General features: G+C 42.0%; 1 protein-coding gene across 6 annotated transcripts in view; it reads right to left on the bottom strand.

Annotated features, from left to right (window-relative positions):
- MCTP2 (multiple C2 and transmembrane domain containing 2) overlaps positions 1 to 20,627 on the bottom strand; it is a 244,812-nt gene that overhangs the window by 107,868 nt on the left and 116,317 nt on the right. For 5 of the 6 annotated variants that reach the window (XM_040493757.1, XM_040493756.1, XM_040493758.1 and 2 more), the window contains 3 exons: positions 20,366 to 20,496; positions 8,947 to 9,133; positions 6,271 to 6,364 (listed from right to left, as the gene is read on the bottom strand). In XM_040493757.1, coding sequence (XP_040349691.1) covers positions 6,271 to 6,364; positions 8,947 to 9,133; positions 20,366 to 20,496 — 412 coding nt within the window. The remainder of the gene's footprint in view (positions 1 to 6,270; positions 6,365 to 8,946; positions 9,134 to 20,365; positions 20,497 to 20,627) is intronic. The other variant, XM_040493761.1, reaches the window with a different exon arrangement.

Here is a 20,627-nt window from a genome sequence, read left to right as displayed (position 1 = left end):
CTGAAACATGGAAGCAACCCCTTAATGTTAAAATCTAGCAGGTTTCCCACCATAGTCTATCAATTATAAGGCTCTCCAGAACAATCCTCCCGATGTGTGCTGAACATATAGTAAACAGTTTCCCACTTTTCAGTGGTTGCTCTCTCAATAGGTAGGTTAAGCATTGTCGTTTGTACCGAAATACAAACCTGATGAGAAAAGATTCAGTTCCTTAACAATTTTTCTCTTTGTCTGTCGCCTACATTATTATCCTTCATGATACAAACTCTGTTTTTTTTCCCCACGGTATTAACTCATGAATCTGATGTAGCCCCGGGCAAAGCCCTCTCTGAGGGCTTTACCATAGAGGGAACCTGTTGCACACATCATTTCTCAGCTCTGTCCTGAACAAAATCTTCCTCTCACTTCATTAGAATGTGGGTTACTTTCTTCTCAAAACAGCTGAGTTTTAAGACTGGCAGCAGCTGAGTGGCATATGTGGGTCTCATTAAGCATTACCGACAGCTAGCCTCACCTTGAGTCTCAAAGTACAATTTATCATCTGTTTCGTGAATCAAGGCTATGGCCTGCTTTACTACAGAAGTAATAGCATCAGAATGGACAACCTATTACTTAAAAATTTTAGGTTACGTTGGGCTCCAGGGGTTTGTGAGACAAACTCTTTAATAAAAATATCTGACAGGCTCTTCTATTAGAATGACTGCTTATGGCCATCCACATCTAATATTGGCTGTAGAGAACATTAAAATGTCTTTCACCAATTTTAGACGGACCGACTGCAAGAGAAGATACATTACTTCGGATTTTTTAAGCGTCGTCTCACTTATATACAAACAAATGCCAGACATAAAAAAAAAAAAAAAATACCAAGCTACCTATAAATTCAAACATATGAGCGTTGAATCGGTTCCATCACACAACAGAATGGCATATTTATAAAAGAATGCATGAATTCAAAACTAATAAATATCTTTTTTATACATTAGAGCACTGAAGCCTTTATCTTTTGTAAATATCTTAATACTGGTGATATACGTAAATTTACATTATTAATATCTTCTAACACATTTGGAAAGGTACGCTTTTTTTCTTCATTTAAAAAGCACATTTTTACTTCTCATTTGGAAAGAAATTCACTTTAGTGATTAGGCTTGTGTGTAGATAGTATACACACATATGTATATACATATACGTATATATACAAAGTGTATATAAAGTATATATATATATATATTATGTATATCATATATACATCTACTATTTCAATGTTCTAAAATATTAGCAAAGTAATGGGGATTTAATGTCTCCAAAGTTTAATTTCTTCTCATGACTCTATAATTATATTAGGCTGTATTTTTTTATGATTAGATAATCATAACACCAATAACCACTAAGAGAGAGTATCATACTTTGACCGCAGTGGCAATGCGCGGTTAGTATTTTCTTTTTTGAAGTCCTCCTTGCTAAGACAGAGATCACTTCCAAATGGGCAAACCGTTGACAAGAAGGCTTACCAAGTGCCTTCATCGCCCTTCTAGGACATGTACTCTGTACTCTGCGGACTCTTTTTTTTTTTTAATTTTTTTTTTCAACGTTTATTTATTTTTGGGACAGAGAGAGACAGAGCATGAACAGGGGAGGGGCAGAGAGAGAGAGGGAGACACAGAATCGGAAACAGGCTCCAGGCTCTGAGCCATCAGCCCAGAGCCCGACGCGGGGCTCGAACTCAGGGACCGCGAGATCGTAACCTGGCTGAAGTCGGACGCTTAACCGACTGCGCCACCCAGGCGCCCCTTTTTAAATTTTTTTTTTCAACGTTTATTTATTTTTGGGACAGAGAGAGACAGAGCATGAACAGGGGAGGGGCAGAGAGAGAGAGGGAGACACAGAATCGGAATGCGGACTCTTAACAATAACCTCCATACACAATACTACCAAGATCTCTCCCTGAACGTTAGCTTTATCGATGTTCTCCCGGAATCTTCTGTAAAACAAACTTTAAGCATCCGTTATTGTGGTTATTCAGTATTGTTTGTAAGAAAAAAAGAATGATCAAAAAGTAGGAAACAGAAGTAGGAAGGTAGGAAAGTTCCCTTTTGTACTGTTTAAAATGATGACCATTCTCTGAGAACGCCCCTGGTTATTCAGAGTAAATACATTTCTTTTTTTATTTGCAGGAGTGAATGCTTTGTTTCCGGAGCCACTGCCATAGAACTGCTCATTTATAAAGTACAGCAGGCTGGAAAAGGCTGGGCGTGGGGTATAATTGGTTACTTATTTCTTAAATGTTTCTGGTACTGACAATCTTGGGTATACATACCTCTTCTGATTCACCAGCAGACAGCGTTTTTCACCGCATAGCAATTGAATTGGTAACAATAATAACAGATAATGTGTGAGTCCCCACCATATGATACAGACGCTAACCTCTTGCAGGTATTAATGACATCGCTATTGCTACCTCCCTGCAGTCTGAATCCATTTCTTTTTTTCATATAGAAAATTTGCTTTACAACTCTCTGCATTAGGTCCACTTTGTTGCCCTAAAGCAATATCCTGGTTGAGAATAGACCAGAGGATTCACACAGGAGCCTGCCAGCCAATAAAGAACACAGACTGTGAAATTTGGTTCTAAAAATAAAGATCAATATGGTCTAAAGACATGTTTAGCTAATGACAAGGAACTTTTGCTTCAATTCCGAGTGATAATTTTCCCATAAATAATACAGAGACAGTGAAACATCAGGGCATTTAGTCAAACCACACAGCATGACTGGATTTGTAACCACCGCTTTTTGTGACTGGAATCTTCTGGTACTTGTCTTCAGCCACTCCAAAACTATCTACGAGAATCTTGACTATAAAGAAAATGACAAAATGACAACATTTCCCCCCAAAATTATTCTTCTGAAGAGAGAGTTTTGCTTTGTCTCCTGGCCTTTTTTTTTTTTTTTTTTTACGTTCCTCTCTTATTCACTTTAATAGTCAAAATTCTGTTTGGAAAAGCAACATTGACTTGAAACACCTCCATAAATACTAGTTTGGGGGGATGCAAAAAGGGTACCTGTCAGGACGGGTGAAATAAAGGAGGTTTTAAAAATGTGTTTCCACATACGGCTGTAGTTGTAAAGAAGACTTTAAAAAAAAAACCTTTTTTTTAAAGAAAAACTTTTAATGCATTGCAGTTAGTTCCTACAGATTCAAAAACATGCAACTACAGACAGAATTTCTGAAAATATTGTTCTAAGGCACGAATGAGTTCTTGTGTTTGCAACAACATTTCCTGAGACATCAGCAATCATAGATTCAGAAAGTACTGTCTTGAAACATTCAGACTGAAGGGAAAATAATCGGCTCCGGAAAACTAGTGGATGCTCTAAATGTGCTGTAGTGATCATTAAACGACTATTGTCAAAGGCACATGTGAAATGGGTGAATTAAGTGTTTTCATAAACTGGAAAAGTTTTAAAGAAAGGAAAGTTTGGGGCGCCTGGATGGCTCAGTTGGTTAAGCATCCGACTTCGGCTCAGGTCATGATCTCACAGTTCATGAGTCTGAACTCTCACATCAGGCTCTGTGCTGACGGCTCAGAGCCTGGAGCCTGCTTTGGACTCTGTGTCTCCTCTTTCTCTGTCCCTCCCCCGCTTGTGCTCTGTCTCTGTCTCTCTCTCTCTCTTTCAAATATAAACAAACATTAATTAAAAAAAAAAAAAATAGAGGTGCCTGGGTGGCTCGGTTAAGTGTAGGACTTCAGCTCAGGTCACGACCTCATGGCTCGTGAGTTCGAGCCCCACGTCAGGCTCTGTGCTGACAGCTCGGAGCCTGGAGCCTGCTTCGGATTCTGTGTCTCCCCCTCTCTCTGCCTCTCCCATACTCATGCTCTGTCTCTCTCTGTCTCTTAATAATAAGTAAACATGAAAATTTTTTTTAAAAATTAAAAAAAAAGGTTTTTTATTTAAACTTTCTTAAGAAAGGAAATTTTCTAAATCAATTATGAGACTATAAACATTTGCAACTAAATTAATGAATGTTCGAAGTAGTCATCTGAATATTTCATCTTTAATCCCCCAAATTCTTTAATTCATATTGGCCAAAATACCATTTTTGGATCTTCTCACTGGGTATTTCCTTAAGATCAACATCACCTTATTTCCCGTGGCTTATACAGCAATAATTTCTATTGGTTCATTTTTTGAGGGAGGGGAAGGAGAAGTCCCTTACAAAAAACAACTACATTTATATTTTCCATCATTTTTGTAATATACAGTGCTTAAAGTTAAAATTATTTTTTTCTGGGGCAGCTGGCTCAGGTCATGATCTCACAGCTCGTGAGTTCGAGCCCCGCATAGGGCTCTGTGCTGACAGCTCGGAGTCTGGAGCCTGCTTCAGATCCTCTGTCCGCCCCCTCTCTGCCCCTCCCATGCTCGTGCTCTGTCTCTCTCTCAAAAATAAATAAATGTTAAAAATAATAAAATAAAATAAAATAAAATAAAATAAAATAAAATAAAATAAAAATTCTTTTTTCCAAAGTTGGCTCTTCCTCACCCTCAGTCTCAAAAGTTCAGAGGCGATTGTCACATAGAACTTTCTGTGTAGAAGAGAGTAGACCACATTCTAAAAACAGGAGATGAATGGGTCCTTCAATACCTTGTCCACGCAGAAAACCATGCTGTAAAATATTCTTTGTATTTATCAATTTTCTTGGTAAATAGCACTTGCCATATCGTGTCTCAACTGCTAGCACAATGGGTTAATTTGGCAATCAGAGGAGAGTCTCCCTCCGATCAGACATTGGAATGTCTGGATTACTCTCCTCATAGTCCAGCATAACTCAGCACAAAGCATGTCTGCTCTATCTCTGTCTAAAAGTTCAAGTTCGTGGGGCACCTGGGTGGCTCAGTCAGTTGGGTGCCTGACTTCAGCTCAGGTCATGATCTGTGAGTTCAGGCCCCATGTCGGGCTCTGTGCTGACAGCTTGGAGCCCGGAGCCTGCTTTAGGTTCTGTGTCTCCCTCTCTCTCTGCCCCTCCCCTGCTCATGCTCTGTCTCTCTCTCTCTTACTCTCAAATATAAACAAACATTAAAAAAAAAAGTTAAAAGTTCAAGTTCAAGAAGTACCAAGAGAAATTGCGTATAAGACCACGTCAACTGCAACGTGGTCCCATGGCCGAGACTTTGGCCACTGTTTCCGAGAAGCACCAGCTGGACGCACATCCAGGTTTAAGTTTACCAACCACCACATCCTCTTACATTGTGAAGGACAAAATGCTTCCAGAACAGAGCACGGCAAGGAGTGAAGGCAGGGGGTCGGATCTGTCTTCTGAGGTACTCTAGTCAAAATTTCTCAGAAACTTAATAAATAAAGCAATGGCACTAATCATCCACGAAAATATTTGAAAGCCAAATAAATGGACTGGTATGTTACCTAACCATAAGAAAATTATTTGAGAGGTGCCTGGGTGGCTCAGTCGATTAAGCATCCGACTTCGGCTCCGGTCATGATCTCACTGTTTGTGAGTTCGAGCCCCGCGTCGGGCTCTGTGCTGACAGCTCAGAGGCCTGGAGCCTGTTTCAGATTCTGTGTCTCCCTCTCTCTCTGCCCCTCCCCCACGTGCGCTCTGTCTCCCTCTGTCTCAAAAATAAACATTAAAAAAAATTTTTTTTTAAAGAAAGACAATTATTTAAAAAAAAAAATTTTTTTGTGAAAAAGGTCAAGTGGAAAAAAAACCTGCTTAAATGCATCTTTTTTTTGTTCTTCTATCACTCTATTTGGGTTTTTTGTTTGTTTTCAAATGTTTTATTTAAGGTCTAGTTAGGGACCGCAGAGTGTTACCTTGATTTCAGGAGTAGAATCCCGTGATTCATCCCTTCCATACAACACTCAGTGCTCATCACAGCAAGTGCCCTCCTTAATATACGAAAGAGCATAATGGCTGTGCGTATACGCTTTCGCTCATGAAGACATTTAGTTTTATTATTATTTTCTTCTTTAGTTTTTAAGTTGATTTATTGATGAGAGATAGACAGCATGAGTGGGGGAGGGGCAGAGACGGAGACACAGAGTCCGAAGCAGGCTCCGGGCTCTGAGCGGTCAGCACAGAGCCTGACGCGGGGCTCGAACTCCCAGACTGCGAGATCGTGACCTGAGCCGCAGTCGGACGCTTAACCAACTGAGCCACCCAGGCGCCCCATGAAGACATTTTGCTTTGTCATCGGATCACTTCAAAGCGGGAAATAAACAAAAATGAAAATGAATTCAAAAGGTTTATACCTGAGAAATCCGCTGCTAAGAGATCTACTGCCTTTAAGACCTTCACTTGTAAAATGCCGACGTCCTTCATATCTTTCAGGGAATTCTGTAAGCACTAAGGGGGAGCAAAGTAGATTATGCGTGAGAATGACTTTCTAGTATACTATTTAATGCCATCAAGTCCTACAGAAGTACATTCTAGATTTATCATCACCTTTCTCGTGCAAAGCTTAGAAAAGTTCCAAAGTGCATTATGTCAATGGGGCAGGTAGGCATTCATAGCAACCGATTAAAAGGGACTTCAGAAGAAACCAGTTATAACACACACACAATCTACTCTTAACCTCGCCCCCACTGATGGCACAGGTATCCCAAAATGTGGTACATCTCTCTTTTTTTTTTTTTCATTTTTCATTCTCTTCTTCCCTTTCTTTCTCTTGATTAAAAGTTTTAAATCACTCGAAAAGGCAACATTATTCTGACCTCGTTAGTACAAAATTTATGGATACCAGAGGACCCAACTTGGACCCTTCGCAGATACTTATTACTACTGGAAAGAGAGTGCGTTTTCTGGTTCACGTTTTAGCCACCTCATTAAATTAAACACTGAGCATGTAGTATCACCCTGTATTCACACCTATTTTATTTTTCAGTTTGCATGAGCCAATGCTTGAGTGTACATCCTGAAAATCCTTAAGAATTATGCATATCGCAGGGGGGCCTGGGGGGCTCAGTCAGTTAAGCTTCCGACTTTGGCTCAGGTCATGATCTCACGGTCCGTGAGTTCGAGCCCCGTGTCGGGCTCTGCTGACAGCTCAGAACCTGGAGCCCGCTTCGGATTCTGTGTCTCCCTATCTCTCTGCCCCTCCCCTACTCATGCTGTCTCTCTGTCTCTCAAAAATGAATAAACGTTTAAAAAAACTAAAAAAAAAAAGAATTATGTATATTGCATGGATAGCAATATTTCGGTATCTCTGTACACGGCATCCTTCTGAAGTGGTGCATGAAAGAGATAAGCGGATAAAGTATCTCTGCATGCCTCCAGAAAACAGTTGCTGAAAAGATGCTGCTTTAAAACTTTTGGATATAATATTTCCGCTATGATTGTGTCATTTGCTAAAAACCTGTGATAAGCAGGCCTTGGGGATTTATGGGAGGATAGTAAAATCCTTGTTATTTAGACATTTCAGGATAGAATAACAATAACTTAATAATAGTTCAGGTGTGCCTAACGTACTATGCATCATTTCTACACACTTTTGAAAGTTGTTTCTGCTGTGTATTTCCAACCTAAAGAAAAAAAAAAAAACACAAAAACCCAAAAAACAAAACAAAACCTGCAGTTTTTAAGCTAGTTTAAAATATTTTAATCTAAATGAAAACATTTGAAATAAATACTTTTACTGTTTAAATGTGAAAATGCCTTCAGTATGATCTAGTCTCACAAGCTAAAACTCAAGAAGTCTGGAACTTGTGTTTTTGACATGGCCTTCTTTCCCTCTAACACACTGCCCAGATCTTTAGCTGAAAACACAAAAAAAATTTCTATTTTGATGAGCCTCTTAAAACCCATTTTCCATTAGTACTCCTCAAATCCTGAGGCATTATTCAAAGCAGCCAGGATGATCTTACTTAAAATCACTTTATAAATACATGACCCTCCTCGTGAATTTGGTAAGTTTGGTAATTTCTCCACGGGAAAGTCCAGGGGAAAGTTTTAAGTTTTATCATCAAATTTTCATACGCTTGACTGAAGCCATCAAAGAATATTAATAGTGGATTTTGTAGAAACGCCTCTAGAACAGGCCAACCTGGCACAAAGTCCGCGTTGACAATAAGATGTGTGGTTGGGTTTTGTACTCCCCGAAGATAAAGAATTATTCAATTAATCAATACACCTCACAGTGAAGGATTTTGGAGGCCCTACAGTTAACGCTGAGAATAATATTCCCATTAAATAGGGATTCTTCTTTGCTTCATTTTCGTGTTGTTCTTCTAAAACGTGCCTTTCGTGTGCGGCCATAAGATAAACGTATTGATTTACAAAGAAGACGGGATAAAAACAGAATGCAAATAAGGACACCTAGAAAGCCCGAGTACAGAAAATAAATGAAGAGCAACGAAGCCACTGGATTTAAAAATGCTGAGTGGACTTGTAAGCGCATTGCAACTACTCAGGCAAAAATCACACACTGCCATTATTATCCAGGGTAGAACAGAACACCATTCTGTGCCTGTCCGGGGCTTTGCGTTGCTTTATGAGACAGAAGCACTTTCTCACTCGATTCTCAGAGGTTCTGGAAAGGTGGGTGTAACATAGCCAACCTGATGGCTGGTTGAAAAAGAAAAAAAAAAAAAAGGCTATCTCTGTGAACTTCTATTAAAATTCGTTTTTACATATGCAGGCATGCTAAACAAGTTTGCCTCCTTGTGGATTTCAACGTTCTCCGAAGAGTTTCTGAACGCTGAAAATTCAAAACACCATTTTCGGCTTTCAAAACAGCAAAGCCTAATCGACTTTCACCTTCTCGCTAATGCATTAACCTCTCGATCTGATGTCTTGTTTTATGAGACATGCCATTAAACTGTGGACAAAGATCTCTTTTCATGCATTTTTTTTTCTTAATTCATAGACTTTGTTTCAACTCCAAAGCGGAGGTGGTGGGGAGCAGCGGGGTGGCGAGGCAGAGCACTCACATATCGCTGGGCAATCTGCTTTCTCTCGCTGGGGTCTGCTAAGGGGCACACGCACAGATCAGAGACGGAGACGCCAGCACAGGGAGTGAGCGTGATCAACATCAGGAGGGCCCCCAGGCAGCTCTCCAGGGGCAGCTCCAAGCAGTTGGCTTGCTTCAGAGGCAGCGCTGCGATATCCACTTTGCACCTGGAAAAGTTGTAGGAACCAGAGAACGAAAAGGGATTACCTCCTGGCCGCTGCTGGCCCCCCAAAGCACCCGATTTTTATTTCATCATCCCCCAAACCCCACTCCCTCTCGCCATGCGTTTCTTGAGCGGTGAAGGTCACAGGGGCTCCCTGGCTCATAATTCTCACTCCCAGCCTAACACACCCTAAGATTAAGGGGGGCGGGGGGGCCCCCCCCCACGTTCAGGGGGGGGGGAGACGTAATGAAACCAAAGAGAAGGCAACACAGAGGGGATGGCAGGTGAAAAAAAGAGGCAGAGCTATGCCACATGAGGTCTGCCGGAAGACAATGAGCTCAAGAAGTAGGCAGAAAAAAGTTCCAAGGTCAAGCATTGCGGGGGAGGGCTCTAGACGGCTTCTCTGCGTCGCGTCTTTCGCCAGCAAAGAAAATAAATGGTCGCGGTTGAAAAAAAGGGAGAAACGACCAAAGAAGTGAAAGTGGCAGAGGGCTCACTGGAGAAACTATTTGCTTCCCGAGAAATGCCAACTGGTGAGTTTTTATTTAAAGCAACGTGTTAAGGTGTTTTCCTAATAGGCACGGTTCCACAGGGTTTCCCCAGGTGGACTGCTCTTGGACAAATGGAGCATGAAATGCTGTTGACTGATCCCATTTCGGCAACACTGCCAGGAAAAGGCTTCACCCATCTGCTATGAATTGCATGTTTTCCGTCTCTCAACAGCCAATGTTTCTGGCGATGCTGGAAACCTCAAACACATTTATATACAGAAACAAACACCAAAAAGGAGGGCTGAGGTGCTAAGCCATTTATTTGCTTTAACACTGACAACTCTGGGTTTGGCTGGACCACACCTGCTTTGTTCACGCACAGGTGGATGAAAAAGGTAGGGTCGAGTCGAGGGAGGAAGGGTACGCAGTGGTAGTTCCCACTTCTAATACGTGTGTGCGCGCCCGTGTGTGTTAATTCTCATTTTCCCTCCATAGTTATAGAGTGAGATGAATATTCAAGACTGTATAAAGGAATCCCTGCCTCTCACAACGTGGCACAACGATAAATCGATTGATTCTTACCCTAAATCTTGAATGGACTTTGCATGTTTGCAGATGGTTCGAAATAGGTAAACTTACCCCAACACATAAAGCAATGACAATTTTGAGCCACATGATATATAATGAGCGCCGGTTTCATAAATTGGAAACCTTGCAATCTCTTCCCAAGTAAAGAGAAAAATATCAGTAATATTAAAATTCTATACCAGGTCTTACTACAGAATAAAATATATATGTTAACACTGATACGTACCTAAAATTAAATAGGTGTGGGTAATTTATTTCCTAATTTCCAAACGCGATTCCAGTTTTGAGAAGGGATGGCAATTAGAGCTTTTGCATGTAATAAATTCAAGTGTATCTACCAGAGACACATTAGAGAAAAATGTCTTTTTAAATAATCCTCTCTGCTCTGAATCAAAACTTTTTTGTGTGGCAATAAAGAACCTTTTAAAGTTTGCTACCGTGAAAATGGGGGTTACTAAATATTTGTCTTTCATAAGCAAGTATGTAAATGGAGAATTAATTTGGCTTGGAAGGAAAGAAATGTCAAGTGCTTTATAACGAAGCCTCTTCTACAAAACTACCCACAAATTTTTAACCAATGTAGTAGTTGCACATCTGCTTAGGAGTACTTTGCAAAGCATTATTTTACATTGTTGGTTTTTTTTTTTTTTTTTTTTTTTGCATTTCCATTGAATAAAGCTCTATCTTGTGGAAAGAGAAATGACCCAAATTTGGAAGAGTCTTTTCTGGTGGTCGCTTTCATTAGTCCAAATTAGCAATAAACTATTTATGGAACATTCATCTTAATATCATTACTGATGACAATTTATTTTCATCCTTTGAATTTTACCTTCCTGTTAAGAGCGGTGGCTTTGTTTTTTGAACAACCAGAAGTTACTTGGAGACAAGAGGCAAATTAGGGGCCAAAAATGATGCATCATTAGGCAACGATAAAATTTCTCTTCGATAATTCCAAACCGAACCTTACGTTAATTCTAAAAAGTCATCTACAAAGACTGTGAGCAGCGTTAGCATGTTTATAATAACTCTGCAAACTCTCACACTGCCTGTTGCAAGGCACAACTCATTGGAATAGAGCAGTTTATTAAACAAATGTCGAATCACGTACCAGACAAAGTGCAAAGTAGGCACTGGGTTTCTTCTTAGAAATTACACATCTCCACAAACTTTTTACGCATTTCTGTCCCCTGTGAAACTTTTGCACCTACCCCATTTCGAAACATTCTTTGGATGGTGAAGAAAGAACACATACATGAAGACAGCCCCGCCTATTTTAGATAAAAGAGTCCTACAGTCTACATGCCCAGTTAGCTAATGAGTGGGGTTAGCCAAATACTTACTTTTATTTCCATAGTGATTTAAAAGAACAAATTAAATTGATAGATCACCATCATGTCAATCATAATTAAACACTGATCCTTCTGCAACGGGGTTATGACCCAGCCTCTTAGGGTCCCTGCCCCATTATGCAAATTGATATCTTAAGAATTAAGAATGAATGGGGCGCCTGGGTGGCGCAATCGGTTAAGCATCCGACTTCAGCCAGGTCACGATCTCGCGGTCCGGGAGTTCGAGCCCCGCGTCGGGCTCTGGGCTGATGGCTCAGAGCCTGGAGCCTGTTTCCGATTCTGTGTCTCCCTCTCTCTCTGCCCCTCCCCCGTTCATGCTCTGTCTCTCTCTGTCCCAAAAATAAATAAACGTTGAAAAAATAAATAAATAAATAAATAAATAAATAAATAAATAAATAAAAGAATTAAGAATGAATTTACATCTACCCTCTCTCTAGTGTGAACAACTACTCCCATATAAAGATGGCGTTTGGGGCCGGGGTGAGGGGGAGGGAGAGGCGTCTGGGTAGCTCAGTTGGATAGGCGTCCGACTTTAGCCCAGGTCATGATCCTGTGGTTCGTGGGTTCGAGGCCCGCGTCGGGCTCTGTGCTGACAGCTCAGAGGCTGCTTCAGATTCCGTGTCTCCATCTCTGTCCCTCCCCTGCTCATATTCTGCCTCTCTCAAAAATAAATACACATTTTTTAAAAATTACAAAAAATAAAAAAAAAACATGACTTTTTACATTTTTTAAAGTAGGTTCCACACCCAACATGGGGCCTGAAATCAAACCCTGAGATCAAGGGTCATGTGCTCTACCCACTAAGCTAGCCAGGCACCCCATCTAAAGAGGACTTTCTATAAACTTTCTGCAACTGAATCGCCCTCTTCCTCTCTTCTACCCACCTGGCTTTCACATTTATTTCCACATTCTGGAAGAAAGGAGGAAAGCTGGGGGTAAGAAGAAATGAATTCCATACAAGAACTTGTCCTCTGTTTTACTCTATTCCAACCTTAGCCCACATTGTTCCAGCTGATCCTCATGTCTGAAGGAGAATCAGAAGCCCTGGAGATTAGCCAGAGGCTGGAAGAATTATTTATATTAACGCCAAGCCAGGAAGGAGTTACTGTATTATCAGCAAAAGCAGGAGAAAAAAAAAATTATAAAGGGGACTTGTCTTATGCAAACTGGTGCAGCCACTGTGGAAAACTATGGATGTTCCTCAAAAAGTTACAAAGAGAGCTACCTTATGGTCCAGCAATGGGACTACTGTAGATTTTTCCAAAGAATACAAGAAAACTAATGCAAAGGGATACCTGCAAACCTATGTTTGTAGCAGCATTATTTTTAATTTTTTTTTTCAACATTTTTTATTTATTTTTGGGACAGAGAGAGACAGAGCATGAATGGGGGAGGGGCAGAGAGAGAGGGAGACACAGAATCGGAAACAGGCTCCAGGCTCTGAGCCATCAGCCCAGAGCCCGATGCGGGGCTCGAACCCACGGACCGCAAGATCGTGACCTGGCTGAAATCGGACGCTTAACCGACTGCGCCACCCAGGCGCCCCTGTAGCAGCATTATTTATAATAAGCCAAGATATGAAAGCAACGCAAGTGTCCATCAACTGATGAATAAAGATGATGTGAAATATGTATGTTATGTATATATATATATATATATATATATGTGTGTGTGTGTATTATATGTTATGTATATATGTTATATATGTGTAATATATATGTTATATATGTGATATATGATATACATGTGATATATGTTATATATGTGATATATATGTTATATATGTGATATATATGTTATATATATAATATATGTGTTATATATGTGATATATATGTTACATACATATTTATGTTTATATATACACACACACATATATGTCAGCCATAAAGAGGAATGAAATCTTGCCATTTGCAATGACATGGATGGATGCAGAGAGTATCATGCTAAGTGAAATAAGTCAAATACCATATGGTTTCACTCATATGTGGACCTTAAGAAACACAAAATAAACTAGCAAAGGAAAAGAGAGACAAATCAATATATACCCTTAATACAGAATAAACTGATGGTTACCAGAGGAGAGGTGGGGCGGGGGGGATCGGTGAACGAGGTGATGGGGATTGAGGAGGCATCTTATCCCGATGAACACTGGGTGATGTACAGAAGTGCTGAATTGCTGTAGTGGACACGTGAAACTACCATAGCACTGGATGTTAACTCCCTGGAATTCAAACAAAGACTTCAAAAAAAAAAAAAAATACAAAATAAAAAGGATTTGTCTTTCCGAATTGCAGATATTATCACAATACTCTCTGAGCCTCCCGAAGAAAGGGAAGTTACTGTGAGAACAAAATCTCTCTCTTTTTTTTTTCGTAGGATTGGGTGAACAAAACACTTTTTTTCTTTTTTAGGTTCAAGTGAAGAGAAGTACTCTGAAGTCTAAAATCATTAAGACAGAAAAAAATCTGAAAGACTTTCATCGAAGACATTTTTAACATAAAAAACCTTGAAAGGAGCACTTAGGTCGTGTCTTCTATTTTCTAAAGGGTTTCCGATTTTGCCCTGAGAAAATACCATAATGTTTAGTTGGTCTCTTAATTCTCTCTTGGTGCTACTGAAGCTTTCCAGAATCTGGTGTTTTTTCCCCAGGCTTTCTTTATCTGTGTAGCTCCCTGTTACGGGCGGAGTGCACCAGGAGCCTCCAGGAATGCTAGGGAATAAATTCAGCCCAGCTTTCTGGGCAAATTCAAATACCATCCACTCCTCCCTTCTTTCTCATTCTTATAAACACTGCAGACTCACTGTCTAATTCCAGAATTTTACAAGGACTGGTATGTATTGGTTTCCCTTCCATTTTGTAGCCTCTAAATTTCTTGCCCAACTACACAAATGGCAACATTTTCAGAGCATTTATGAAAGCCTAGCTTACTAGGATATATGCAGATTTTCTTTGAAAAATAAACTCAGTTTTCAGATAGATGGTCTAAATGGCTCTCGTAGAATGAATTGGCTCAATTATCGCACCAGCTAATAAGTAATAAATAATAGGCACCTAAACTATTTTTTTCTATAAAGGGCCAAAAAGTAAATATTTGAAGTCTACGGGCCATGTGGTCTTTGCTGAACCTACTCAACTCCCCTTGCAGCGTAAAAGCAGTAATAGACAATGTAAACAAACGAACAAGGCTGGTAGTTGATAAAACTTTATTCGAAAACAGGCAGCCATCTGGATTTGGCCCATGGGCCCTAGTTTGCTGACCAGTGATCTACAGAAATGTTAATAATTTGGCCTATGGTGAATTACACCGATGTTAGTATTTTAAAATTTTACAAGGTTGGCTGCTGACGATCCAGACACGCTGACAAAGTCATCAGGGAAACTGACGTAAAAATAATTTGTAAAGCCTTGCGTTTAGCTCACCACAGCCCAAGAAACTGTGGCCAAACATACCCAATGACACACTTGTTAACAAATCTGACCCAGCAATAAAGCTTATAAAATTGCTGTCTGTTGGGAACGATGTGGAAAACACATACTCAGAGCATCTACGTGATTAATGAGCACTGGCAAATTTCTGTCCCTGTGGTGTCATGTCTGACCTCACACACAAGAGAAGTGCCTGTGTTAGGACAGTGTTCTTCCTCCAATCTCCTGGTCAGGCCAACCCGCCATCTTTAGAGGCTTCCAGCTTAGACCTCTGTCCTTCCAGGGAGCTGCTCCCTCCCTCCCCCAAGTCACTGCCTGCTCACATGCAGCCGCCCCAGAACTTTATAGAGTCTGAGGACAGCACTATATGCATCACTGTATCATCTTCCACTGAATCCTCAGCACTTTGTAGGCCATCTGGTACATGACGGGCTCTCTGTTGAATAGAGCGAACGAACAAACAAACGAAGGCCAGTGGCACAAGGAAACTCAAAGTCAAAAAATCCAAATGGCAAAGGCAGTGGTTTTTTGTTGTTGTTGCTGTTGTAATGAAATCCTGTGCATCGTTTAATTCCTCCTCTACATGAGAAAGGGACGGCAATCAATATGTTTCCTAGGTGCTTCTCAGATTGAAAAGTCTCTGTTTCTCCTCACCTGAAGAAAATGATGACTCAATTACTATTTTTTTCCCTCTGCAACAGGCATGTGTAGTAAAGCTTTCCTCTAGCCCACAGGCGTATAATGTGCTGATTTAGCACTGTTTCTGACCTCCTGTTCCTGTCTTTCTCCATTAATCCCACAGCATTTCAATGTTTTAATTCAACACATCATTTTGCCATATCAGTCAGTCGAACCTGCTCAAGTTTCACTTGCCATGATAGCTTTTAACCTCTTATTCATTACCACAATTCCTTGTTTTATATTACAGACTGGTCAGCTTTTAACTTAAATGCAAGGGGCAGAAAAGAGCGCTGTAGTTTTAAAAGCTGTAAATCTCAGAGGCTCAGGAAGGGGGTGAACAGGAAGAAAATGGTGAATGTGTCAAGCCTGGCTGTAAAAGCAGATCAATGACACGCGGTGCAATTTGTCCGGAGAAATATTCCAGCCCCGGTTCTCTATGGCATCAGCGTCACTAATAAACCAGTACAATGTTAGCACCACTTTCCAAGGCACCATGCGGGGCCGAGGGCTGCCTCTGAAGCAGCCCAGTTGAAATGGACTTGCACATTGTCCTTCTTAACTTTTCAAAACCCAGTGAAGCCTAGAATATTCTTTTTTTTTTTTTTTAATTTTTTTTTCAACGTTTATTTATTTTTGGGACAGAGAGAGACAGAGCATGAACGGGGGAGGGGCACAGAGAGAGGGAGACACAGAATCGGAAACAGGCTCCAGGCTCCGAGCCATCAGCCCAGAGCCTGACGCGGGGCTCGAACTCCCGGACCGCGAGATCGTGACCTGGCTGAAGTCGGACGCTTAACCGACTGCGCCACCCAGGCGCCCCAAGCCTAGAATATTCTATAATAATGAGTTAATCTCTAAAACCGCCTTGAACTGTAAAATACACTTTCAGAAAACAAAAGGATTATTTTGAAATGGCCCAGGTTTACAATGGGATAACCTATATGTATACTCTTGCCATCTTGGTTAAAAGTTGGAGCAGGTTCAACTTAGAAATAAAGTTCAACTTTATTTCTTACTCCCCTGAAAAGTTCACTGTCTCTGGACCATTGGTGGCCTTTAAAATCAGAGACTGTTGTTTTGTTTTGTGTTGTGTCGTGTTGCTTTTTTGGTGTTTTTGTTTGCTTTTTTTTTCCATTTTGTTTTGTTTTGTTTGTGCTCTTGGACAAACAGTGGAGTTAGTAGGTACCATGGTCCAGAGGGCATTGGATCTGTTCAAACACCTTTATCTCACCAGCCTTGAACCCCCCCTTGGGTTAACTTGTGGCTCAGTTAGACTGAGAAGACTCTGAGAAGAGTCTCAGAAGACTGCAGAGGGAGCCTCGTACAAGAGGATTTCAGAAAGCTCCAGGTGACTTAGGAGATCCTGGCGGTGGCTGGCCATCAGGCAGGCCCATGTCTGAACCACGATCAAGCTAGCAACCCACCAAGGTCAAGGCCAATGCCATGGCTCAATCCTTTGGCCAACAGATGTCCTTTACATCAAGTCCTTGAAGATAGCCCCTATTCCCTGCAAACTTCTACAAAAAGTTTCCAAAATTGTCTATACTGTTTTTTGAGATATATGTGTGTGTGTATATATATATATATATTCGATATATATATTCATATATACATGACTTTTACTATCCATATTTCTTTTTCTTAAATTGCATAAGTTTAGTTGCGAACGTTGCGGGGAACGTTTGAGGAAAATCTCAACATTAATCTCAAAAAGAATTTCCGCAGAGAGGCCACGTGGGGCTTTCGAGTACTAGCATCAAGGTGTGATCCAAAAACAAAATACGCGACAGGTCTTAACAGACGTTCATGGCTCATTCACACTGTCAGAGAGCTTCCTCATGCAAAAAGGTATTTCCCCAGCCCTGGGAGATGAAACAACTGAGCCTTCCAATGACAACAACGACAACAAAATGAAACGAGAAGGAAAGAAGCGTGGCTTCAGGGTAATGCTGCGTAGTCAGCTCCCAAGAGATACCTTTGCTATCGTTTGTGCCTCAGCAGAGGGAAAAGTAAAGGATACCAAAAGAAGCCTTTAAAAGCCATGAAGAGGAAGGACGCCATGACCCCCAGGCCAGCTACATGGCTAAGTTGCAAACAGGAAATCGCTAAAATAAATGGATACTCAAATGACAAAACATAGACTAAATTGGACATTCTACATGGTTTTTCGTGGCCACGAAGAAACTCAATACTCATTTGGCAAAGCACTTCCTGTTGTGTGAAGGAAACGTGGCAGCACAGCTATGTGTGAGGCGAGAGGGCATTAGTCCTGGCACCTCCTAAAATAACACATTTGCCATTCATCCCTGGAAACCCAAATTCCCACCACTCAGGTGGCGCTTTGGGACACTGGATCCTCTGTATCCGGGCACTGACGTAACCAATCCTTGCTCCCTGGGCCAGCACGAAGTTTCTGGGGCTCCTAACCGTGAGCGTTGGGAGGGCACTGGCAATGTCACAGCGGTGACAAGTGTCAGAAGTAGTGGGGAACGTCAGAAGTGCCTCAGTTACCCTGTGTGGGTGCAGGAGGGAGAGACAAGACCGGGCTAAAGTCATCCGACGGGTTGTATCTGCAAAATGGCCAGGGGGAGACCTCCGGCGGGAGCCGGAGGGTGACAGGACCTAGTCTGCTATCCGAAAGCACCAACCGAAACCACGAGGTTGGCAATAAAGCAATGGCGGCCAGCTGTGGGCTCAGCAGAGTGTTGGGGACAAGAGGGCCACATGAAGCCCTGCAACCCGGGCTGTGCCCCAGGGAGGCTGGAAGAGCTGAGGTCTCAACTGGTGACATGCTGTTCCCCCGGGGGGTGTCTGGATACGTGTGGTGGAATGTGGATGTGCCGTGTGTATATCTCCCACACAACCACTGGGGAGAGAGACGAGTATCCGAAATCAGGTGGGTGAGAGCCAGATTTCTTAAACCTCCTGCAACATGCCGGACAGTCCCCTGGGACACAGTACCTCCACTGAGAAAACACCAGAGGAATGTTCCGTGGGTACCAAACTCGCCACCCGTCTACCTCAGGAGAGCTGCTTAGGAGGGACGGGGAGACGGCAGGAAGATCCAACGCTCTGTGTGCCAGACACTGTGCTCAGTATTTTACGCAGAAAAAGCAGCGTACAAGGGACTGGGTTCGCTGGGTCTCGTCCCATCTCCGCCTCTAAGTTCCCTGCTGACAGGAAAACATGCACTTCTCTGGGCCTCCGCCTTTCCTCATCGGTGAAAATCAGGGGTCCCATTAGAGGAGCTGTCTTCAATGTTTAGATCTCAGCAAGAGGACTTTCCCTCAGTCTGAACCCCAATGCAGACGACAGGCAAGGGCTGAGCTGCTCTGGCTTCACGACAGAGGTTTTAGCAGGCTCTCCGTTCTCCAAGGGCCGAGCCCCAGGCACCTCTCTGAACCCAAGGTTCCGGAGTCCTTGGTTTGGAAAAGATGACCAACAGCTGTTGAGAGCCCTTTGCATGCTTACATTCGAGATTTAAGGTCTGTGTACACATTGCACCGGGGTGAAGAATCGGGATGAAAAATTGGATACGGGATGAACACAAGGCAGGGATTTGGTGGAAAGAAATCGGTCTTGGAAAACACAGCCTCCTAGCCCTGGCACCTGCTGCTCTGAAGTCCACGACCAAGTCATTTGTAAACCTCTTGCATTCTGCCCCCTCATCTCAGAAAGGAGAATAATGCTGCCAACCTGCAGGGCTATTTGAAAGATCAGAGATGATGTATGCTTCCACCGCGATGTCCACCGTACTTCCCACGGGCCAGCCACAGTGCAGGCACAGTCTCATTTAATGGCATTACTACAAGCCAGAAGAAAGCTGTAACAGTCATAGTATCGCTGGTTACGGGACGGTGAGAGCCCCAATGGAGTTGGGAGGGTGCAAAGTAAAGAGACGTAGAATACAGAAAGTCGGCTCAACAGATTTCATGACGGTTTGCCACACAGCTCAGGAAGGACACTGAAAGATCTCCCACCATTTGAGACACCACGGCTGCTATTCTTACTAACTTGTAGGGTATTTTACTAAGTATCAAAACCAAAATTAGAGGGCACGCTGGAAATTTACACAGTTGATTACTGAACAGTGCAGGGGTCATGCGCGCTGATGACCCCGCACAGTCAAAAATAGCTTTTCACTTCCCCCCAAACTCAACTACTAAATCGGCCCCCTGTTGCCCAGCAGCCTTACCGACAGTACAAACAATTAACACATAACTTTGTATATTATCGGTGTCAGACACTGTATTCCCACAATAAAGTTAGCTAGAGAAAAGGAAAACGTTCTTGTAAAAAATCCTAAGGAAGAGAAAAGACGCTTAGTATACTGTATTTATTGGAAAAAAAAAATGCATGTAAGTGGACCCACGCAGTTCAACGCATGCTGTTCAAGGGCCATATGCATAACCATTTCGCAGATTGTCTGAAATGGCCCGATGTCTTTTTTTTTTTTTTTTTAGAGAATTTCCCACACATAACAATTTTCTTCTGTTTTAATCAATATTAAATGGCATTTACCAGTTAAAACAAAACCTTTTCCCCAGGTTAGGGTCCAGCTGACTTATGGCTCCCGGGGTGGGGATATGAGGTTTTGACTCTAAGCCCACACAGATCAAGACATTGTCTCTGAGCAGCTCCATGCAGACGCGAGCTGCCCACGCGTCTCCCACGAGTTAGAAAGCAAAGCAGACTCACGTGCCCAGACGTTCCTCGTGCTTTCTGCTGTCCTTTCCCCACACTTCAATGTCCAAAATGCCCATCCTGTCAGAGAAGTAGTGAAAGTCAAACTGTTCCCGCCACTGCGGATTTGCACTCTTACACAGTGTCTAGAAAACATGCGGTTATGATATTTACTTTCTCAAAATGCCATTCGTCGCTAAAGCAGCTATATACACATACATGTCATTGCTAAACGGCAGGAAGTCATGGCGATGGGCCGGGGGGGGGGGGGGGGGGG

The sequence above is a fragment of the Herpailurus yagouaroundi genome, unplaced genomic scaffold, assembly GCF_014898765.1.
Source record: "Herpailurus yagouaroundi ecotype Mexico unplaced genomic scaffold, PumYag 185, whole genome shotgun sequence".
NCBI lineage: Eukaryota > Metazoa > Chordata > Mammalia > Carnivora > Felidae > Herpailurus > Herpailurus yagouaroundi.
The sequence above is the reverse complement of the archived record's forward strand: the minus strand, read 5'-3'. Positions and strand labels throughout refer to the sequence as shown.